Raw genomic sequence first — 24,825 nt, forward strand, 5'->3', positions numbered from 1 at the left:
ACATATATATTGAAAAGCTTTTCATGTAAGCAATCAGAGAAAGAATACATGTAACTCATTTACGCTACATAAAAACACAATAACAATCGAGAAGCAAATTAGCGGAAGCAATACCACCTAAACAGCAGAAATGCCAAGACAAGCATTGAAAAATTTTAAACAGATTATACCCAGTATGCAAGAAACTAGAAAAAAATAATAATGCGATAACTGGTGCAGCAATAAAGAGATTCTACTACTACTACTACTACTACTACTACTACTACTACTACTACTACTACTAATAATAATAATAATAATAATAACACGCACAGGTCTCTATCATATCACCCTTCATCAAAGCGGAGCCACCACGGCCGGACTTCGACCCTACGATCTTCGAGTCAGCAAACAAGTGCTATGATCAAAAGACCACTACGGCAGGTGATTATGCGAAAAGTAAAAAATTGCGCCATCTTCCACTAAAGGAAACGATGTGCAGATGCGAAGCAGTGGGCAGCCACGATGACGCTGGCGCTCATCGCGGCGTTGCGCAAGAGAAAAACCTGCGGAAGCGCAAAGACCGCAGTGATGAACCGGCGTTTCCCATGGAGACACACCAATTGCTGCTAAGGGGCAGTGAGAGAAAGAATGCTCCTATTGGACACAGAGACCTGCAGTCCACTTTTAGTTAACGCACACACTGCGAAATTTTATTGCTCTAAAACGCGCAGCAGAAATCTCACACCGGCACTACGTTGGAGGTGAAGATCAAGTGCCTATATATATACGGGGTGGCCAGTGAACGGTTGGGCCATAGCCTCCTGGATTTCCCTTGCCTGCCGGATGAGCGCGAAACGCCCGTCATCTATGGTGGCGCTACCTACGTAGGGGTAAGGGTCCTTGTACTTGGCCTTTGAGATCGGCAGTTTTGGCGTTTGCTACTAACTTCACAGGCCATGCTTTGTTTTGAAGGAGTTGCTTGTTGAATGAGCGCAAGACGCCTGTCATCTATAACAGCGTCACTTACGTAGCGTTAATTATAATTACGTTTACACCTTTTTAAAACTTTTTAAGGTTATTTTTGTTGCATATAAGTTCCAAAAACGTAAAAACCTATTTGAAGACACCCCTACATAGGTGGCGCCACCACCATGGTCCCGAGTCATGATTTTCAATGACAACGAAGGTAGTGAGCTTAGAATACAAGAGGTCAAGCTAGAGATAACAGATAAATACAAATATCTGGGCGTATGGATAAGCAATGGGACCGAGTATCTGAGGGAACACGAAATATACGTGACGACTAAAGGTAACAGGAATGCAGCAGTCATGAAAAATAGGGCACTGTGGAATTACAATAGGTATGATGTTGTGAGAGGAATATGGAAAGGTGTCATGGTTCCTGGGCTGACGTTCAGCAATGCGGTCTTGTGCATGAGATCAGAAGTTCAAGCAAGATTAGAAATTAAGCAACGTGGAATAGGTAGGCTTGCTTTAGGAGCTCACGGGAATACACCAAATCAGGGAGTACAGGGTGATATGGGATGGACATCATTTGAGGGCAGGGAAGCTAGCAGCAAGATAAAATTTGAGAAGCGATTGAGAGAAATGGGGGAAGAGCGTTGGGCTAGGAAGGTTTTCAGCTACTTGTACATGAAGAATGTCGATACAAAATGGAGGAAGCGAACCAGGAAGTTGACTGGTAAATACTTAGAAAACAGCAGGTGGCCAAACCCAAAAGAACTATCGGTTAAGAAAAAAGTGAAGGAAACGGAGACTGACATGTGGAGAATGGGCATGATTAAGAAGTCCGCACTAGAGATCTATCGAACTTTTAAGCAGGAAATTGCCAAGGAAAGGATCTATGATAATACTCGGGGTAGTTCTCTACTGTTTGAGGCTAGGACGGGAGTACTGCGAACCAAGACATATCGGGCCAAATACGAAGGGGTCGACACAGTATGCAGTGCGTGTGGAGAGGAAGAAGAAACTGCCGAACACTTGATAATGTTCTGTAAAGGGCTTCACCCTATAGTTCAGGATGACGGCGCAGAGTTTTTCAAAGCACTGGGATTTAGGGACAGCGAGGGCAAAATAGACTTTAAGCGGGTAGACTTAACTAGAAGGAGGTTATCTGATTGGTGGCTAAAGTCAAGGCACGAGTGAAAATTAAACCCTTCACTGCGAAGTACGAATCCTCAACTTCATTATTTAAAGGAAAAAAAAAAGTTAAATGTAATGGTTAGTTCACTAAGTATTACGGCTAGGTGGCGTTAGCCGCCACCCGATCTAAAGGGTACAGCCACATCCATCCATCCATCCATCCGACGACGGCCGCTTTGCATGTGACCGCTGATAATCCGGCAGGCAAGGGAAACCTAGGAGGCTATGGTTGTGCAGCGCGAGAAGTCGGTTTTTTCGATCAAGAAACTCGTCAGCAGACGCTGCCTGCGTCGGCATTGCGGGGCGACAGAGGGAGGAGCAAAGGAAAGGATAGAGAGCTGTTGGTTCTTTAAAGTTCACTACATATTGTCACCGGGTCGTGACGTGGATGAAAGGAGAAGACTGCAGGTCGAATAAACTGTTTATTTGGGCTGAACTTGGGGCCACGTAAAAAGAAAGTTAGATTACAGCATGACACTGGCACAGATAGCGGCGAGCAGAGTGTCGGTCGTCGATCCAGTGAGAAGCGGTGAAGCGGGTCGGCATTTATATACTTGCCATCGAATTTTATATCGTTATCGCTAGCGGTGACGTAGGTTCCAGTATAATCTGTAATGATCACGAAGTGGGCGTAATCCTAACAAAACAACCTACTGCAGTCCTGAAGCTTCTCGAACACTGTAGGCGTGGTTTGCGCTGAGAATTACTGATAGCGAAACGGGGCGATAACAAAGCTTGAGGAGGGAATGTGGCAATATCGAGCTTTACGGCGGCGAACGTCCTTTTATGTGTTACATCAACAGAAATGAGGCCATAATGGCTGGTTGTCGCATGTGCGTCCTTAAACTATCACACGCTTACAAAATGGCACACTTTCTTCTCCCTGAGATAACAGGGCACCTTTGTTTCTACGCCGCCTCTGCGTTCGGTGTAATGCGTGATATCTATTGGGGACTGCAGCTGTAAGCTATTCTCTCGTGCGTGCGAAAACTGACGAAGTCTGCAGCTTAGTGATCAACGCCCAGTATAAATAGCACATTTCGCAAACTTTCACGTCAGCAAAGAGCTACAAATATTATGTCGCATATGGTATGCCGGAATGTTTGAATGCTGAGAAGATAGCATATTTACAATAAGGGTTGTGATTGTTATTGCGCTGTTTCTGTGCAAAGCCACTGGCTGGCTCACCTGTCTTGTTTCCCTGCTCTTTACGGAAAGTCTTCACCTGCAATTCGGAAAGTAATGTAATTGCTCGTGTTACGTTTGTATACCGAATCGCAGCTTGCTCCAACGCACAAGGGATTCTTGCTGCCATACACATTCTTTAGTGATGGCTGGGCCGAGAAGCGAGTCGGTTCCTGAAATTTAGGTCGTTTCACATCCGAAAAACGACGATGGGGGCGTTCTGTTCAATTTAGACGCATTGGACACACCACCGTAATAACAAAAGTCCATGTCACTATGCTGGTACAATGGTTACGGCTCTATGCCGCTCACCCAATGACTGCGGGTTTGATTGCGGCCACGCGGACAGCCTTTTGGTAGAGGTGAAATGTTCGCACTTTACCTCAATGTTCTTTGAACATACCGTGCCATAGTTTCTGGCACGTAATATCCCGGATGTTATTATAAGAAATCTACATTCATAAAATTGACCGTCACAAAGTAGTCGCTGTATTTGCACATAGAACACAGTTCTTTTGCGACGTTCACAATACGGCCATCAACGGCAGCGATGCACCCTGGTCAGCGTCTGGGATGCGTTCGCCCAGAAGTGTAGTTTGACTGTTGGCCACGTATCAATGAAACACTACCAGGTGACCGCTGATGTAGAACGAAAGGGTCACTTGATAAGGATTGTCACACCGTTGTACGTACTTGGCGCCGCATGCGTCAGTCGCGGACGGCTCGTTCCAAGAGCTGCAGTAGGCTGCAGAAATGGTTGCCCTAGCCGTTGCATTGGCTGGTCTCTTTGCATTTTTCTTGGCGATTTGCAGATCCGGCAAAGCTGGTAACGAACTGACGCTGCAAGCCCGACTGAGTCCCGTAAGCAATGCTTTGTTTTGCTTTTTTTTTCTTATTCAGAGAATGGCAAGATGAGGGCAAGACAGGGTAGGAGTTTTACATTGTGAAATAGTCCTGCTTTGTTCAACGAGAACGGTCTCTGAACGTGCTTTCGGCTTCAAAAGGTAACCATAGTCTAAACTGCCTGCAATTAGATTAAGTAATACAATGCAATGTATTACTTGCTATGTATCTACTCTTTCACGCCCTAAAGCCAGAATAGGATTACGGAGGGTGCCGCAAAAGAAGGATCCGCAAACTCAGGTCGCCAGGTTTTTTATAACGGGTGCCTAAATTTAAGGACAAGTGCCTCCAGCCTTATATGACCATCAAAATGTGGCCGTCGTTGGCGACATTCGATCCCATGGCATTCGGGTTAGCAATCGAGCACCATTAGCACTAAACCACCGCGGCGGGTGCATTTACTAATAGTTATTTTAAAACTCACAAGAAGAGGCCCAGTGTCTTAACTGCCATGCAAACACCCAACCACTCACAGAATCTTACCACTGAGGACTCGGTTGATTTATTGGCTTCCTTTCCAGTTGAAAAGGCCGGAAAAATCTCTAAACACGCAAATTTGTGATCATAAAATAAGGTCTCACATGCTTTGAACTGGTTGTAGAAGGCTAGGTGGAGGAGTGGAAGTTGGGGGAGTCACTACAGTGGGCAGTCACGATGAACAGCTTAAACCAGACTCGCGACTGACTCAGAACTAGTGAAGAGTAGCTCACCCGGCAGCACTTTCACCGAGTCGGTGTTACTCGAAAAGAGATCAGAGAGAGGTATATACAATGGCGAAAAGATTCTTCCATGTTTGTTTTCAGTTTTGCTGACATGACTTCTAACTTCCCCTGCATCTCATGGAGTTCTTAGTATCGCATAATCTAACTTGGAAACATTGAATCTTCAAGAGTGCAAAACAAATGTTACAGGCTCTGTCGTCTATTAAGGGGGCAATGGCTCAACGCAGTGCGATCTTATAAAGTACCACGGCTACCCCTGCGACCGCAGCTACGTGACTACCGATGATGGGTACGTGCTTGAAATGGACCACATCCCTTACGGTCGAGGCGGTAGCCCTTCAGCTATCTACCACGAGAGGTCGCCTCGCTACCCTGTACTTCTGTTGCCTGTCTTCACGAGTGCTTCTGATATGTGGTTCCTAAACTACCCGTGGCAAAGTCCTGGCAAGTACTGAATGCGTTATTATCAATATTTGTTGCGTACCGCTGCCCTGATGTTCTAGGCCTTGTACAGTAGTGGAATGTGCTACTCTTTCGATACAAATGCATTTGAACACGATAACCCACATACGAACGAAAGCAACTGAAAAAAAAGCAATCGGTCAGTGAAATGGAGCACTGAATGCATTATTTTCAGTTCGTAGCACAAATAAAGGGCATATCGACACGTGCGGTGACGCTTCACACAATGCTCCTCTCGACACTTGTCAGCGAGAGAAGCAAAGAAAAGAAAAGTACGTGTTAAATGTGATAAAATGTGCAGTTTTTGTGAACACAACTACACAAAGAAAAAAGAATCAACCACTGAAAAGCAATAGACAGACATGAATACTTTATTGCGTGTTTCTAGAATATTGGCGGAAAGGACACTATCTTATCTTCCACTAGTCAATAGGGCACATTGAATTCATTTCCTGTAAAGGACAGAGGCTGCTTAAACACTGATTTGTATAGCAATAAGAATTATTAAAAGAACACCAAATCGTGTTCACTTGCATTTCGGCAGGATTTCTGCTAGTGGACGGGGGCTTTGACGTGTGGTCCATGAACTCGAGAGAAGCGAAGCTGTACTCAAACCATACGACACTGTTTCAAGACGACCCCCGATACTGGAGATGGAGGTAAGAGCCCCTGAATACGGCTTACGCCATGAATGGCGGCAACATCTTCAGGAAGGATATTCGCTTTGAAACTGGAACTTTCTTTACAAGTGTCCCTGGATTGTACAGCAGCTTGTCTTGTCTACTAGCTAACACGCAGGACAAACGTAAAGAAGTACTGGCTTAGGGCTTTTTGTTCTACGAGAAATTTCCCTAAGAAACTGCTATGGCGCAAAGTAGGAAACAATAGCACTGCATTGTAGTTATGGATATCAAATATAAATAAAAACACCTGCAGAGTGTCTTGGTCGGTTCGGTAGTAGTGAGTGTTTGACGTTAGATGTCTTCTATCACTAAGAACTAACTTTAGGAACTAATGTGGTTATACTTCATCTCACCACTGCCATTCAGCACTAACAAAGCCACATGGTGTGAGCTAGCCGCATGCTAGCTTATAGAGTTAGAGATATAATTCCCTAACAATTGAAAGGGATGAGCCATTGGCACTTCAATGGCATGCATTATGTAACACTGATACGTGATACGTTTATCATTTTTTTCATATACCTCGTATCTCTGTGATTCTCGTACCCCCAGTGACTGTGGGTAGCTGCGATTCTAAATCGAAGTGGCAGTGCCAACGCACATGTGACCCCCTGCTTTGATCTGAACATTCGCTTTTTACGCATCGGCTATGCCGCCCCCAATAAATAAAGGGGAAATCTGGCACCAATTTCTGTTATGTCACGCCTAGGACGTATCATAGGGCCATAGAGCCTCGTTTTGCTGCTATTATAGCGATAGAAGTTCATGATCTAGCTCCGCTTACTTATCGAGCCCCGCATACACGATAAAATGTTTTGATAATGATAATGAAAAATAGTGTGACGTATAATTCCGAATACATAGGAGTTAAATTTTGGCGCATGAATTTGAAATTTCACTTTCAAGCATCATATGGAGGCTTGCACGCCACAGAAGAACGATGATGACTCGATAAGTTTGAGGTGGAGAGAACCTGCTTTCGTGGGTGCAGCCATATTTTTTAAGAGCGAAGCTCAATAGGGTATGTGCTTGTCCGCCGTCGTCCGTCGCAGCCATCCCTAGTACTCGGATTGCTCACTAGATGACGCTGCAGTGCTCGCTCCCATCATCATCTCGCGCACGTGGCAGCAACTCCAGAGTGGCGTGCGAGTTCATGGACGAAGTTCTCAACAGAGACCCGGCGTTCATGCGGGGCGTACCCAACACGTTACAATACTTGCAAGAACGCCGCAAGGAACTCTGCCTCGCCAGCTGGGCAAATCGCACACGTTCCTCACGTTTTCTGTCGCGTATGTACATAGGCACATGCTCATCGAGTGCGATTCGCAGTTTATCGATGTACCTCCGGAGCTTCGCCCACTCTTCATCAGTCCCTGCGGGGAAATACGGAGATTTTTTTTTTCGCTACTGCCGTCTGTTCCCTTTGCTCGCTCATCGCATGCGTGCAGACGCCATAAGGACTCTGAGCAAATGATGCGACGCAGATGAACACATCACGAAAAATTTGGCCCTTCCTATTGGCTAACGAATGTCTAAAAAATGTTTTATGACTTACTGTGTATTACTATCCTGTGTGTAGAACAAATGTTCGTCGATTTAGAGTACAATAAACTATAATGAGGGTGAACAATTAGCTGTCCGGACGAAGTGTCTAGAAAAAAAAATGTTTAACAATTTCGAGTAGTTGGTACTCAACTATGCGAGAGCAGTAAGCCGTCCATAAATAAATAAGAACAAGTGGCTAATTTGATGACTCTATAATTGTGAAAAATATTTAACGATTTTTAGTACTTAATACTACACTATGGGAGAGCACTGAGCCATCCCGCTAAAAGTAGAACAGTATTACGCCGCATATTTTGGTGGCGGAATGTGTGTGTAAAAAAAGTGGTTAACGATTTAGAGCGCTTGGCACTATACTCTGGGAAAGCATAAGGCGGTCTTGTGGGTAAGAACACAAAGTTTTTAGTGTGTTCAGAAAAAGTGGTTAATGATTTAGAGCACTTAGTACTCTACTATGGGAGAGCTGAAAGCTGTCCCGTGGAACTCTTTACCAAGCGAATTTGTGTTTCGAAGAAATATTTAACAATTTTAAGTACTTGGTACTTAACAATGGGAGAGCAGTAAGCCGTCCCTACGCACCAGCTAGCTGCATGGAGGCAGCTGTAGAAGTAACTCGCTTTTAGTACTCAACGGAACATGGCAGTGGCATGCAAACTGCAAGTTGCCGCATTCTCCTCTACGGGTGAGAAAAGGTGACCGGCTGTGTTTTGCAAGGAAGTAAACACTAAAAGAATAAGCGTTACCTGCTGCTGTTCCCACTGCTAGAAATTTGCACTTTCAGGTCTGTTACTATTTGGTCAGAGAAGAGTTTTATATATTCAAAAGAGTAGTCGGAGCTTTGGCTACTTTTTTTGAAGGGTTATGGTCGAACAAGCTAGGCTCGTCCTAGAGGCGATGAAACTTGAAGCCTCGTCAACTGAGAATGTTTGAAGGAAGACAGGGGTGTATTGATACGAACACCGACGCAAACAGAGAACAAATGAGATGGAGTATATGAGGCACAAGCAGGTTTGAACTTCATATAGCACAGCGATTCGCATTATTCCCTTTAGATGACCTGACGTGACTGGTTGTGTTTTATAAAGAAGTAAACTGTGATATAAAAAAACGTCACCTACGCTGCCTATGATAGTGTGGGTCACGTGAGATGCATTGTCGTAGTCCCAACACTGGCCATTGCTTCAGGCAGATGCACGCAAATCCTTATGCTATAGTGCATGATACACAATTTGAACACTTCAGTAGGTGTTTAAAAACCTGCTTCAAAAAATGTTTCAAACATGGTACGTGAATGAGATTTTTTTGTAAAAGGTTACCGGACTCGTAGCATGACAAAAAGACAAAAAAAACGAAGCTTGGTAGAAATGCACGTAAAAACTAACAAGCAAGCAAACAAATCAACACCCAAGTAAGCAAACTAAGATACCCCCCCCCAAAAAAAAAAATAAACTAAACAATACAGTTTTCAACAAAAGGGTTTTGGATTTGTGGGTTATAGAGTCGATACGTTGCGGCTTTCTGAAGAAACGTCATTTCAGTTAGTTGGCTTCAATGTTGATTTTGCTGCTGGAAGGAGTCAGAATGCATTGAAGAGCTGTTTATAATAATAAAAAAAAGTACTGCACGTGGTGGCCAAAAGCTGCCAAATGTAAGCTCACGCCTTCTATCTCACATTCATTTGGGAGGCTGGCAAGCGTTAAAATTATTGGCATGGTTCGAGAACGTTTCAGTCTTTCGAGGTACTTTCACAAAAATGCCGCCACACGGTTATTTTTTTCGAAAGCAGGGTGATACTGGCTTAAGCGAACTCAGATGAGTTGTAAAATGGGATGTTACCGTAGTATAAAGGCATCTTATCGATATAACTTACAACACGGGAAAGATGCGAAAGCATTCTTACAGACGGCACTGTTTGGTAGAGATATCAATCGTGAATCTTTTTTAAAATGCCTCCTTCATCGCGGCTGTTATACTTGCGGGGATGATTATGTTCTGACGGTCACAATACTTGAACGCAAATAGTATCAGTAATATTTATCAAGCCGCATGTTCCTTTGCCAATGCGCATGCCAACACCGGAATTCTCGATGTAATTCTGGTATCCCAGCACTTGAAGGTTAGTGAAAATTCAATAGATAAACACGTTGACTTCCACTTACTCTTCAAATATTTAACCTATTATCAGGAAAACCCATTTTATTAGGCTAGAAAACACTTTACCAGTCTTTGTTAAGCATTTTCGTATCCTTAAACGGCAATAGATAAGAAAGGCCACTTTTTTGTAGATTATATTCTGAAGTATTATGACAAAAAAGTACTGCAGCGAAAAAAAATCACCCCCTAAGCACTGCGTACAAATGATTAACCAGCGACAACTGAAGCGTTCGGTCCCCGTGTTTAGCGGTAGGTTCACCCCGACGCACCACTGAAGCTTCTAACAATTCTTGATGAACTTTTCGCGGTGCTCTCCCATAGTAGAGTACGATGTACTCTAAATCGTTACACTTTTTCTAAACACACATACAACTTTGGCTTGGGTTTAGCACAGCGCTTATTTCACATGTCGTGCATTATGCGTCACATGATCAGGGTCATGCAATCGTGTAATGAGTGGTTTATTGCGTTTCGCAATGCGTCAATCACAGTGGTTGTTCTTGAATCACAGGTGGTGATTCGAGAACAACCAATTGGGTGACGCGGCAATGTCACCGGCGAAGCCGAAGTGCCGCTTTTGAATCTCCCGCCAAAAGCAGGTGTTCGTTCCGGTGAACATACTTCCACAATCATCTCATGAGAAAGATTGAGAATTGGGGCCCGAAGGAGCTTGGGGACCCACGAAGCTTGCGACCCACCAGGGCGCATGCGCAGAACCCAAGCTAATCTCGAGATCTTGCGTTCGTGTTGAACTTTCGTGGGCCACCAAGGCGTCTTGGGTTGCCAGCGAGACGAAAGAGACGCAGCGCGAGCCACGGTGCCACATGGCTCGCGTCTCACGTAATATTTAATTTGGCCTCGGGTGGCGCCCCGTGCGTTTGACCCAATGCAGCCAGCGTTGGACCCAGTTCTCAAGCTGTGCTTATCCTCCGAACGCAAGAGCAACCTACGCAACGCCGCTTGGGGATCCATTGCCTTGGGCCCCCGATTCTCAAACTCGCTATTGACACCGCAACGCCACGTTGTTGCAAGCGTTTGACATCGCAAGCTGACTCACAACACAGCCAATGGCGCGCGTACGACGGTACGAATGACGTAACTGATAATGCAAAGAATCGGGACCTCTGATGACGCCTCCGTCGGACATTGCTTGGTTTCTACTAGCCGTATACAGCTTTCACTGTAAATGAAAGCGTTATCGCACTACTTCCGCACTAACACAAGTTCATACGTACACCATAAAAGTAGATAGTTTTAGTACTGCGTACGCTGCGTACGTGGCGGCGTTGCGTACGTAAGGACGCCACGTTCTGCGTAGTGCGCATGCGCAGACCGCAACGCGCATGTTTCGCATTACGTACGCAGCCGCCACGTACGCACGCATGAGATGCGTGCGTGCGTACGTATGAGGTGATCGCGCCGCTCTCGAACAAGTTCGCGACGGCGCGAGACTTCATTTTGCAAAATGGCGGCATCGAAGGCAAGCACCGACCGGCTCTGTGGCTTAAAGTATGGCCAAACTCTGGCTATAACACTTGGATTGGCTCACATTGGCTGTCAACAACACGTGCTTCTATTTTGATGTACCAGATCAACACGCTTCACGCTCGTTACGTACGCGGGTACTACGGCGTACTAAAAGCCGATTAGAGGCAAATGACGCCACGTAACGCAAGGTGCTTGCGTGATGCGTACGTAGCACCATTCCGCAGTACTAAAACTCTCTATTACGTGTGACCGTAACGCTAACACTCGTGGTGCTCCTAGTTGGAGGCATTCCGTCTGGGTGCCTCCAGGTGGCAGCCACTGGGTTAATTGCTTCTTTTTGTTTCTGCCAGATGAACCTTTTTGATAACATCGCTAAATATTTCGCTACAATTTGCAGCTTCGACGAGCTTGGTCGTTACGATTTGGCAGCCTGCGTGGACCACGTTCTTGAGGCCACCGGTGCCCCCAAGCTCACGATAATGGCACTGTCTCAGGGAGTGACCATAACCTTGGTCTTGCTGTCAACACGCCCGGAGTACAATGAAAAGGTGCTGACAGAAGGGATACACTCGCTCGAAACATGCTTTGCAGGAGTTCGCGCACAGCATGCACAGGCAGAAGAGTAGTGGTATGAGCCAGCCGGTTGATGTTATTCGAAGAAAAGCAGTAAACCCACAGAACAAGAGAAAGAAGGCAACGCATACAACGCTGAAAATCACATCCTTAAACCTTGGTAATGCAGTGTTGTCACAACGTTGAAGCAATTTTGCCAATGTTGTGGTGAAGTTGTGGCAATATTTGGTGCCACTACGAAAGTTGGTTCCAGTGCCGTGTGTGCCTGACTTCTTTCTGGTGGACTATGGTCCCACTGGTTTTCTTCGAGTCAAATGCGACAGTGTGCCCACATGCGAGGAACATGCATGGGCACGCGTATTAGAGGAGGCCGAAGTTAACCAACGCCTTCACCCTTTCCTGCGCCCTGTATTAGTGAAGTCTAGCAATGCTTCAACTTTGGCTAGTTTGCATGACATTCTAATGCTGACGCACTGAGCGAAAGACACAAAAGACAAGTGGCGAAGAGAATTTCACAGGTAGTGGCAAACATCGCCCCACGTACACTACCTGTCGTGCACTTTGCTGCTTGCACTTTGTGCCTTCCACTCAACGCATCCACGTTAGGACACTAAAGGCCAAAAGAAAATAAGATCTGAAATGATCCCAAACGTGATAATGAATTGATGATGCACTTCTCAAACCAGCCTGCCTTTGGTCCGTGGATTTCCAGGGATAAAGGCCTGTAATAATAGTCCTTAGAGTGCAACACCTAGGATCCCCGACCCCCATTATTCTGAAAGACCTACATTGCCTTTAGCCTGCACCAAAATAACAAAAAGACAGGTCATACTTATTACAGATATGAAGTAGACTTGGCGGCCCCTTTAAGTAATCGGGGGGGGGGGGGGAGGTTCAGCGCATGGATATGGGTTTCAGTAGCATCAGTACTGAAATCACCGTTACTCTGTATAAGAGGATCAGTGTTTTGACTTTTTGATTTTAGCTTGTGCAAGGTGCTGCACTGGCTACAACCAGGTACATCCACACTTGATCGAAAATGCTGCAAGATGCTATATTTTCAGACTTTCCACTCAACGCTAACGAAGCGCATTAATGACTGCACTGAGTAATATTGTTTTTGTTTTCTCCAATTCCGGAAACTTCGCCGGCTTCATTCCTACGAGCAATCGCAAGCTGTAGTACATAGCGTATGTGTATGCCTGGGCATGGCTGGGCAAGAAAAATGCGTGGACCGTAGGAAGGAGCACCCTGATGCCGCTCCAGGCCGGCCATCTTCTGAGGTTCTCTTACGAGTAGTAGTCATTGTTTATTGTTGGAAGGGAGCTTAATTATGCAGACCTAGCTTAAGCGCGGCATTGCGTCAGAAAGGGGAAGTGGGGAATAAAGAGAAAACAGAAGAACGAAAAATAATAGAAAGATAAAAGGATCAACAGCCGGGGTTTCGTTCAGTCATGGGGGAGGCCAAAAGGGGAAGTCAGTGCCCAGCAAGTTGCGGGCGTCTAACGGTAGGCGGCGATTGCAGTCGGCTCCAGGAACTCCAACAGGCTGCGGACAGCCCAGTGTTTAGAAGGTGAAAGGAACAGGAAGTCCTTAGGGGGGATCGCAGGGAGGCCCTGTTGCCTGTAGGCAGTGGTGAACCCTAAGTGCTTCTTTTGCCTTACGAGAAATAATCTCTGATTGTAAGGAGTCTGCGCTACCACAATTTTTGGTGCTCGCATTCAACATTTTTACTTTTTATTTCGCCAGTGACTTTGTAACATTTACAGAACACATACAATGTGAAAGTGTCAAACTTAGTTATTCTGTTTTGTACTCAGATTGATCTTGTGATCGGATATGGTCCCGTGGCGAATATCACACACTCGGGCCAGCCTATATCTGCGGCCATGCCGCTGTTACCACCTGTGCTGGTAAGTAGGATGCAGATGCAGATATAGTGGTCGCCTCTAATTCACTCTTTCAGCATTTCTTTTTCATTCTGTTCTCACTTTCCTGAGCTCTAGTACCACCTCACACTGTGAATGACCCCCTTGTTTATGCATATAGCCTTACTGTTTTCATAAGTTTACTCATCTCGAAGTTCAAGAATGTCCTGTCCTTGTTGTACAATTTTTGCATTGTACATCACTGCACGCGCAAATAAGTTATTTTCACTTTATATAACAGCTTGCACTGAAAATACGCATGATAATCATTCTCTATCTTTCCTTGTGCACATAAGCTATGTAAGATATATCTGGAAATACAATTCTCTTAAACCAGTGCCAAGTACTCCAAATCGCTAACCTTTTTTTCTAAACACATTGATAGGCTCACGGGACGGCTTTATGCTCTCCAATAGTAAACTACAAGGTACTCTAAATTGTTAACTACTCGTTCTAAACACAGCCCAATACTCTCCAATAGTACAATGCATTGTACCTACAATGTTACTATATCATTGTACACTGAATTTTTGAAATTTTTTATTGTGATAGCTATCATATAGACACTCGCGGCTGGATATCACTGCCGGCGTCGGCGTATAAGTCATGCACCGTATACGCATCTGTATATAGGAAAACGCAAAAAAGAAGAAAAAAATCAGATAGAAGACTCCGGCCCGTGGTATAGAACATGGGGCCTCCACGCCATGAATGAGAGGTGTTAACCACTGAGCCACCGAGAAGTTTTTTTTTCTTTATTGAGAGCCACCGAGAAGTACCTCCTTCAACGTTCAAACGGCAAGCTATTCATATTTACCACTTACCGCTGTTGACGGGCATCTAGGGGTGGGGGCTATCGTGTTTTTAGCATTATCAGCGAGATGGCGCAGTGAGCGCGCGGTGGCTCTCATCTCTCACGCGTATTTAGGCCCACGTAGAGAATAAAGGGGTGTAAGCTGGATCGCACGGCCTTATCTTGCAGTAGGGAGAAGCGTACGTCTTGGCTAGCCTTCGAGTTGGTCGGAACGATTCTGTCGTATTTGCCGGGCGCACAAAGGTCCCTGCAATTGTTGACCAGCCTCCGTTTGCGAGAAGGGGTGCTTTTCAGACACAACGAAGTATTAGAGAGTTTTAGTACTGCGTACGCTGCGTACGTGGCGTCGTTGCGTACGTAAGGACGCCACGTTCTGCGTAGTGCGCATGCGCAGACCGCAACGCGCACGGATCGCATTACGTACACAGCCGCTACGTACGCACGCATGATTTGCGTGCGTACGTACGTATGAGGTGATCGCGCCACTCTCGAACAAGTTCGTGACGGCGCGAGACTTCGTTTTGCAAAATTGCGGCATCGAAGGCAAGCGCCGACCGGCTCTGTGGCTTAAAATATGGCCATAATCTGGCTATACCACTTGGATTGGCTCACATTGGCTGTCAACAGCACGCGCTTCTATTTTAATCTACCAGATGGCGCAACACGCGTCACGCTCGTTACGTACGCGGGTACTACGGCGTACTAAAAGCCGATTAGTGGCAAACGACGCCCCGTAACGCAAGGCGCTTGCGTGATGCGTACGTAGCACCATTACGCAGTACTAAAACTCTCTATTAACTGGGACGTTTAATCGCGTTAATCTGTTTCTGTCACTACGTTTCGTGCGTTCTTTGTGAGTGAGAAACGCGGGGCACGTTTCGATCTGCTTGCCATTCTGAGTGTGAACTTCCGATTTGTTGCAGTCGCGTTCCCTGCTTTGCCTTTTTTTGCCAAAGCTGTGCCTTTTTTTTTAAACAGCACGCATGCGTGCGTGGTATTCTCTGAAGTGTGAAGTATTCGATATTTCTTACATTTCTTTTAACTTGTACAATCCGCATATACGAAGATAACTTGGTGTCTAGTGCTCATTTGTAAGATGCATACACTGTCTTTACTTGTTTTCGTTATTTAGTTAGGTAATGTACAAGTAACGTCTACAATAAATCTCCCATTTTTCGAGGAATCTCCAGCTTTCCGGAGCACTTTCTCAAAGCACACATTTATCTTGATAATGTAAATTCGAAACTACCTGAGAAGTAAGAGTTCGGTGTTTAGGGCTAACGTAGGCCGGAAAGCACACTTGCGTGTGAATAGGCACGTATTGAAATAGCCAACTGGTCACTCGTCTCACCCTCGCGGTGACCGGCTGCGTCCTTCTGTGCCCTGGATGCTAGCAAACGCCACCTCAAAGAGTCTGCGCACTTGGTCAAGTTTCTATACGTTTAGTCAGCACATATAGCTTGGAATATTGCCAACAGCATCAGGAAGTGGTACCTCTACATAGGCAGCCGGCAATGCAGTTTAAGAGATCTGATGGTAGCGCCAGAACACACAGCCTAGCCAGTAGACGCAGCAAAACCGAGTCTTCCAATGCGTAGCCTAGCGAGTAGACACAGCAAAACCAAACTTGCACGAGCATATCATTTTCTTTTTCAGTTGTGAGCAAGGTAGTCACGGCTGATTATGTAAGTGCCCAGGAAGCGTTCTTTGAAAGCGTGCCAAAAAAGCGCCGCACTGACACTTCAGCGTGTTACTGTGTTCAGTGAGCATTCCATTTTCTTAGTATCCCTGGCGGTTGGTACCAACAATGCTTGATTGATTTGATTGATGTGTTGGGTTTAACGTCCTACAAACACCGTATGATTATGAGAGACGCCGTAGTGGCGGGTCTGGAAATTTCAGCCTCCTGGGGTTCTTTAACGTGCACAGATGACAGCACATTATCTAGCGTTTGCTGTTTGCTTGTTCAGCACCTCTGGAAAAGCATGATATGTTTTCCGCTAGATGGACATAGTTGTCCGTCTTTAGAGCTGTTTGAAAGTTCCTCTGGGTTTTTAGCGGCGATGGCTGCACTATTTCGGCTTTTGTCGACGTAGTTTGATGGCCGCCCAAATGCGCCTACCAATAGCCGAATGGGCTCGTTTTCTTCGTGACACCTGTCGAACAAAATGCGTTAAGGAGACTCTTTCCACTACGTGGCATTTATGTAGTGTTTTTCTCCCGTCTGTGGCTTTGTGCTAGGACACCTGCTTGCCACGCGACCAGTGGGTTCAACCCTCAATGAGACCGAAACTTTCATTCTTTATTTTATCTGCTTCTTTCTAAATTTTTCGCTCACAACCAACGGTGCCGACGCCGACGGTGAAATTTCTGTGACACGAGCTCTCCTACTCTATCACGTTAACAGTGACTAGAAAATATCTGTTGACCAAAGAAAAGACCAACATGTACAAGTCTTTTAAGGAGGTAAATAAAAGGTGAACCGAAGTTTTTTGAGGGGAACCTATTTTTACTTTTAGTTTAGAAGCAACTGTGAGAACGTTTCCCACGCTGTTGCAACACCATAGATTGATGCATGAATAATTTATGTATTAGTGAATTTAAAAAAAAGATACGAATGAGAATTTCTAAGGAATAATCTATGCAAGCCGATTGATTTGGTGTTTTCTATGAGGTTCCCTTTGAAAAGCCTGTTTGCGGGAAAGCTGGTGAAATATTAGCAGGCAGCACTCGCAGTAGGACAGCGAAATGGAGAGGTGAGAGAGTGCGCACTGATTCATTATGGCGTAAAATAGTGCAAAGAAAAAGTCCAGGACAATAAAGTGTTTGTGGCGTTCGCTTTCCTGTCCTGTTCTTTTTTGCGGTAAACTCACGCAAAAAATAAAGTAAAACAGCCAGCCGATAAGAATGTGAGCTTATAATTCCAATAAAAATAAAATTCTAGTTGTGCCTTTGCTGCCAGGATGTCACACACGTGAAACAGGTTCAAATGTTTTCAACCCATTGTATTGATGGCTGGGTAATTAGTTAAATCGGGTTTATAGGTATCAAATAGACTCAAGCTATGTTGTGCAAGCCTCAAGGTAAATGGAGAATCGAATGGTAAAAGCAGTGAAAGCAGAATTGCTCACACGGTATCAAGAAGGCCCGATTTCGATGAAAAAAAAATATATATTGTGAGAGGCACAAGTGAATCATCTCACGAAACGAAACAGAGGTGTCGGAAAGTTTGCGGTGCGTATATTGATTTACTGCTTTTGTCTTTCAGTCAGTGAGCATGAAGGAAGAGTAGCTCTAGGAAATTGTTTTTCTTTGCTCGGTAAATCACGAATTCGAACAGACAGAAAAGCCAAGAAAAGTAAAGGTCATTTTCATTATTTATCACATAAATAGGAAGGATGTAGAGTAGACGAATAGATAACATGCCACTGGCAGGGGCCGAATCTTCGACCTTCGAAGAACGCGTCTGATACTCTAACAACTCAGCTAGAGCAGTGCTCATACCTTGTACATTTCATGGAGTATGCATTGACATCTGAACTTGAAATTATTAGTCGACGCCAGTCGTAGTCACGAGGACGAGTGTGGAACACCTTTTCTGCCTGCTGGCGAGAACATCCTCTATACTTTCCTCGGCTTTCTCATCTGTTAGCTCCAAATAATCAGTGAACATGTAATTTGATCAAGTATTGTCAATGACACAGTGTTTTGTTTAGTTCAAGCATTAAAATGGAAGACGTAGAGCGAATCTAACACCTTGCTTTTTTGTGCAGTTGGCACTCGATCCATTCTCCAGGGGAGGTTACTTGGGAGCCAGCGAAGGTCTTCAGTGGATCGTCACGAAACTGTGCGAGGCGATCACCAGCCACCTGTGTACTGCTGCGATGACCTTAACGCACCTCGGAAGTCCTGCTCAGATTAATGAGGTGAGCACCTGAACTGCCCAATCGTGAAGCAAATATTACAGACATATTGAACAGGTGCAGAGGTACGAGAAGCGTGAGCTTATTGGTACTGGAAAAAAAGTTGTAATTCAATGCCATTTCAGAGCTTGTTGGAGCAAGTACCAGGTTTTAGTAGACAGCGAAGGGTGCAATATTCGTTTAGTGCAAATGCAGTTGCAACTTCCTATTACTGCAAGTATATCTTTTAGCAGTAGCAGATGCCTTAGGCGACATACTCGAATTTGTGGGGCGCTGGATTGGTGTATTACTGCGTTTCTTTGGGAAAAGAATGTAGCTTAAAACTGGGTTAGTCCTAGTCTATTGAGTTTGGAGGTTGTGGCGACTTTTGTGCAGTTTACACTTGCTCGGATAGAAAAAAAACGACAACAAAAGCCTTTTAGATAGCTTCTCTGATATGCATGCCTTACATGAGCGTCAACTATTTCTCTTCTTCAATATTCAAACACCATCACCTTCAGCTGATTTACGCGAATCCTGGCGGAAACACCACCGATTCGAGTTATGTACCAAAAAAGGAACTACTATTCAATAATAATGTTACATTATACCATTCATGTTTTTTTTTTCAATCGCTTATTGCCTATTGGAAAAGCTCATACAAGTGTTTCGCCACTTTGCACACAGGAAGATCATACTAATAATTGTTACATTACCTTCGTAACATAACAACTAATCGTTTCATTGAATAAAATGCGTATACACATTTAATGTTTTATTCTCGGAATGCTCGAATGATTTCTCCATGCGAATGAAGATGTTACAAAATTTTTGTAATCGAGATATTCATGAAAGCTTGTCTAGTCAGGCACCATGTTGCAAAATGATAATTGGGGCTGCTGATGAAGACAAAAAGTGTCATTTGGTGTTTAGAAACGTGTACGTGCCCTTGGTTGGCAATGCAACGGACGTATAACGCGTTTAAGCAGCATTATCTCTCTGCACACTCCGCTAATGAACGAAATCAAGAACCTCACGCAACATTGTCCATTCTGAAACGTTAACGAAGCCTGTTTGTCTTGCTTATTGACTGCAATTTTCGTCGGATGACGAACCACAGCTATTTCATCCTACATAATTGCACGTGGGGCATCTTTTCGTAGCACTGAATTGTTTTTATAGCCTTTAGAAAACGAAGTTTCTCTGCTGCTTGTCTTTATTATCATCAATTCTTGGCCGATACCCCTGAGTGGGCAAGAGCCACAGTGAAGGCATCATCATCATCATCATCATCATCATCATCATCATCATCAACTTGTCTTTTCAGACACGGGTGGCAGTGTATGCCGGACACTGGCCTAGGGGCACGTCTATCCAGAACATGCGGCACTTCCATCAGGTAAGTGGCTTAGTGTCTTAGGATCTGCTTTAAAAGCCACAATGTGTTTACGTGCTAATGGATGATGGTTTATTGTTTACGACATCCTAAACAATACGACCGCTGTCACTGCAAACTTCGTATTGTGCTATTGTAAGGAGAGGATCGAAACTACTCCGGCCACTACAAGCATGTTGTTATTTGGTAATAGGATCTTGCCCGTTCACGAGAAAACTGACTAATACTGGTTGGACAATATCTGTTATTGGGGAATTATCGTGCTGTGGTGTTGCAGTGGTGTGGCTTTGCAGTGGTGGGTTGCAGTGGCGGGTTGCAGTGGTGGCATTGCAGTGGTGACTTTCGACGTGTTCATAAAAAATAAGTTCGTACAGCGAAAAAGGTACTTATATAGTAAAATTATTTAGCAACGTTCACGTACTTCAGCGAACTGCGATGGGATACAACTTAAAAAAAAAAACGTGCAGTGGCCTCACCGCATTCGTGCCTTCACTGTGGTGAGAGTGAATCTTTGGAGCACTTCTTTTTGTCATGCCGAAAATTCACAAGTCAAAAGAAAAAACTACTAGAAGAACCCCGACGAAAGTTGGACTTAAACTTGACACTTCCGGTGATTTTTTCATTTGGCGCAATCGCATTTGGTTTCAGCCACAGGAGCATTTTTACCGCTGTTACAAATTTCTTACGAGGATATAAAAAAATGAAATGTTAAACATAAATAAATTCAGTTGTTTTATATATAATTTTTTATTATTTTTGTGCGTTTTTAATGTTAAAGTATTACCTATATTACCTATATTACCTAATGAATTCAACCCTTCCTTTTAAGAAGTGAATTAATTTAAAAAGCAAGGCACCGTCCCATTCCCGGCCTACCCCACTAGGTGGGTTGTGCCAAATTGTTGAGGAACCAACCAATCAACAATTGAAGCGCAGCAGCCGATTGCACTCCCGCTCAAGTACTGGTCAGTGCTCTCTGAAGGCGGAGTTACTGCTCATGACGTCAGTCCGAAATGCACCTGCATTGGCGCAGGCATTGTGTGCATCCGCATCCGAGGAGCAAATGCTGCAGATGTCTAAACTTCTACCCGACTTGATTGGTATCTCAATTTATTTCTCCCATAAAACATCATTCCTAAGAGATCATTTGATATGTGAATTTAACGTCTCAAAACCACCATAAGTTTATGAGAGACGTCGTAGTGGAGGGCTCCAAAAATTTCGACCACCTGGGGTTCTTTAACGTGAACCCAATCTGAGCACACGGGCCTACAACATTTATTACACCTCCAACGGAAATGCAGCCGCCGCAGCCGGGATTCGATCCCGTGACCTGCGGGTTAGTAGCCGAGTACCTCAGCCACTAGACCACCGCGGCGGGACTTCCTAACGGAACTGTGGTGAATTGAACGAGAGTGTATGGGTTTTATATCAGGAGTCAAGAAATAGTGAGAACACTTTCACAATAGCAAAAACTGTTAAAATGTTCTGAACATCTTTGGAGGGGTAAGAATGGACATCAGTGGCTGTAAGAACGGCATTTTATTTTTGTTTTTAATGGACACCTGGGCGTTTCGTATGTGTTAAATTGGTAGTAGAGGAACATTCCTTTATGAACATGTGACACACATTTATTCATATACATTTAACTGTTGTCTCGGGATACAATATGACGCCACAAGACATATTTTAATTTCAGATGTACAGAGCGAAAAGCTTCATCATGTACGACCATGGCAAGGTTGAAAATCAACGACGTTATGGCCAGGCAAGTAGTCTGCGCTTTGTTGACGCCATTTTTTTGTTTGTTGTAAAACATCCATCATACTTGTAGGACAAAGTTTATGCTATACTACTTGCGAAAAAAAAATTTGTTATCAAGAAACAAAATGGCAAAGATGGCTAGTTTCAGGGAATATGACGATGAAGAAAAAAAGTAACTGTATCGTAGCTCGACATGCTGTGCGGCGAGTTATAACCAACCGTCAGAACGTGTCTAACAAAAAGTAAAATCAATAGCCAGGTGCATCGTGATAGTATGAATAATTGTTAGCAGCCGTACTTTAACGTAGGTGCAGCTTTTTCCCTGCGACAGTCACCTAGTCCCGAACTGCAAATTGACGGTGATTTTACGACCAATCAGAGTGAGCTATTGCTTTTTTTTATCGGTATAACCGCAGATGCGGGTTATCTATATGTTATTGTTTCGTTTCGCTATGTTTTTGTCATAACATCTTTGTCTGCTTTTGACCTCCTTATCACTACACTGATTCCTTCCTCCCATTTCGTTTTGGAGTGATCAACCGAATACGGAGGAAGTGCCCCAACTCTACATTCTGAATTGCATTACACACCTCATGTAGAATTTCACAAAGAAATAATTCATTGAACAAGCACTTAAGCTTTGTGGGAATACGAGGTTATGTTATCGTTCTTTAAAACTACTGTCCTGTTTCTTCGCGACCCGGTTCAGTATGCAGAAAAATGAAAAAAATTTCCCTCTAGGAGGCTAGCTTATTGTTTGACATGTTTGTTTTTTTCGAAGATGACTACCCCCTACTGAGTCTGCTATGTCTTTTTGACTGTGTAGAAATATTTATCATCTCATGATTTACATAGCATTGTTCAAAAGGCAACTCACTCGTGAAAGCCAGTGACACTCTCTGTTACACAATTGCTCATGCTCATGTGTTATGCTGGATGAGGAATAAGCTATAAAATGCGAAACTTTAGCATCTCTGACCAGAGATGTTTAATGGTAACTATCAGTAATTAGTGTTTTTTTAGAAAATGTAAAACAACAGGTCCATTCAGTTGGTCTAACGCGGCTTATAACTATTCAATAAGTGACCGACAAAAGAAAGATACAAAGAGGGCTGTAGTGCAGATGCGAGGGAAAGTTGGGAGGACAGTGATGCCTTGAGAAGGGAGACATAATGCGGTCATGTTCACATCACGTTACTCTCGACTTTGGCATTCGCAGCTGACGCCACCGGCCTACCCACTTGAGTGCATCAAGACATCCTTCGCTTTATTTTCATCGCAAGGAGACTTGGTGGCTGACACCAGAGACGTGGCAGACTTGGTGGCTACACTCGGGTCCAACGTGATTTCGCACGTCGTGGTACCTCAGAGAGAGTTTGGCCACGCGGACTTCATCGCAGGATACAATGCAAACGAATTCTTGCACGACGTCGCCATCGATATGATTCAGCAGCACGCACAGAAAAGTCGTACGAGACGGCCGGCGTCCGTGGACAAGAACCTAATCTTACCTCCCCCTTACCGACAACTTTGCAGACAGAAGCAGTGTTCGGGGTACGTGCGTTAAAAACGAACTTTTGTACCTCACTGGCATATCTCATGTGACAAGTTGGTGCCTTTTCAAGCGTATAAAGTAAATAAAGACCATATTTCTCAATTCATACATGTAGGAAGCACACAGCCCATACGATTGGCTGTCGTCGTGGCTGTCGTGCTGTGCAATTGTGTTTGTCCTTGGATGAAGATCTGTGTAACTCTAGAAGTACCTGTTGTGCTGTGGCGAGTTTAACAGTAGTAACACTAACATATGCGCTAGTTGATTGTATTTTGTGTGAGTGGCCGAACTCGACACACAGTTCTCGAATTCTCCATTTCAACATTTCTGACATTATAGGAAACGCTTGAAAACACACTACCAGCCTACATTAATGCGATTCTGCTTCACCGGTTGAAATTAAACCGTCTACCTGACTGCAAGATATCTGGTGCAAGGTGACCACCGAAATGTCAAATATTGTAATTTGAGAACCCGCACGTTAAAATATGAGCATTTTGATGGAGTGGCAATCATTTTAATTGATTTCATAGCGCCAAACTTATACAGAAGACAAAGATACACGACACCCACAGGCGATAGTTTCCAACAAGCGTGTAATGTCACACCTCACGTAATATATAGTGAAGTGAAAGAACAAATACATTCAGTCACCTGATCATACCAGCCCGCAGAATTTACAGTAACTTCGCACATGCGTACACTAAGGAACCAATGATAAAAAAAGCATGGTGAACTGACACAGTTGTAATAGTCGCAGCTCTTCAAGCCTGGTGAAAACGCTTTCTTGAGTGATCCCTAGCTTGTTTTAAAGCGTGTGACCGTACATCAAACGCAACCACAGACGAAATAAAATCACCTTGGTACTGTTGTGGCAAGCTGACTCTTGAGGGATTCAACAAAAGTTGGACAACCAGACCGATGCCTCTGTGGAGTCCTGCTTTACTGGTTATGACGTTGTATGTGTCATGGACTTGAATGTGAAGTCATGGTTATGACGGAAGGCCGTTTTTATCGGGAAGTAATATAAATTAAAAGTAGCACAGTGAGCACAAAAAAAAATAAAAAGAACAGGTTTCGCACCCTTCCTGAACAAGTCTTCCGTCAGGACAGCCTAAACGTATTTTTGTATTATTTTACATGATCCATGTCCTTTTCATTCCATCGGGCCTTGAACGTGTTTCGACTGCAGTGATAGAAGCGAAGGAACCGGGTCAGTAAAATTAAAAGTGCCTATAAACACTCGGACATTAGCACCACTTGAGAGATGAAATCCTCTACAGGTAATACCTGTGGAGAATAATACCTCACCACTTATAGATATTGGCCTACATCATCGCTTCAAAGCCAACTGATACGAGCAGAGAACGTAGTAGTTAAGGGACCTTGAGTTACAATAACAAAGTCATAAAGAAGAAGGGGGAGGAGAAGAAAAAAAAGACCACCGCCCAAGAACTCCGTACAGTTGGTTAACCACTAAAAGCTGAAACGTACGGCCCCAGTGTTTAGCAGTGTCCTACGTGGCAATAAAGCATTTCGCAATTCCCGGTTACATAAAGTGGAACGCTGGGCCAGTTGGTACAACATG

At 44.3% G+C, this 24,825-nt stretch overlaps 2 protein-coding genes across 3 annotated transcripts in view; one reads left to right on the forward strand and one right to left on the reverse strand.

Annotated features, from left to right (window-relative positions):
- The window catches only part of LOC119165235 (cytoglobin-1), a 137,293-nt gene that overhangs the window by 11,674 nt on the left and 100,794 nt on the right, over positions 1–24,825 (reverse strand). The gene's annotated exons all lie outside the window — the stretch shown is intronic.
- Positions 4,015–23,343, forward strand: LOC142768403 (lipase member K-like). Of its 2 annotated transcripts, none has more exons than XM_075870371.1 (9): positions 4,015–4,191; positions 5,183–5,399; positions 5,962–6,076; positions 11,703–11,853; positions 13,699–13,791; positions 18,394–18,546; positions 19,850–19,921; positions 21,618–21,686; positions 22,902–23,343. In XM_075870371.1, exons 1-9 carry the CDS (start codon positions 4,084–4,086, stop codon positions 23,247–23,249), a joined length of 1,326 nt encoding a protein of 441 aa, XP_075726486.1. In that variant the 5' UTR covers positions 4,015–4,083; the 3' UTR covers positions 23,250–23,343. The 2 variants fall into 2 exon arrangements, with proteins under 2 accessions (XP_075726486.1, XP_075726487.1); XM_075870372.1 differs by having other exon boundaries at positions 4,053–4,191; positions 5,145–5,399.

Source organism: Rhipicephalus microplus, chromosome 8 (assembly GCF_043290135.1).
Source record: "Rhipicephalus microplus isolate Deutch F79 chromosome 8, USDA_Rmic, whole genome shotgun sequence".
Lineage (NCBI taxonomy): Eukaryota > Metazoa > Arthropoda > Arachnida > Ixodida > Ixodidae > Rhipicephalus > Rhipicephalus microplus.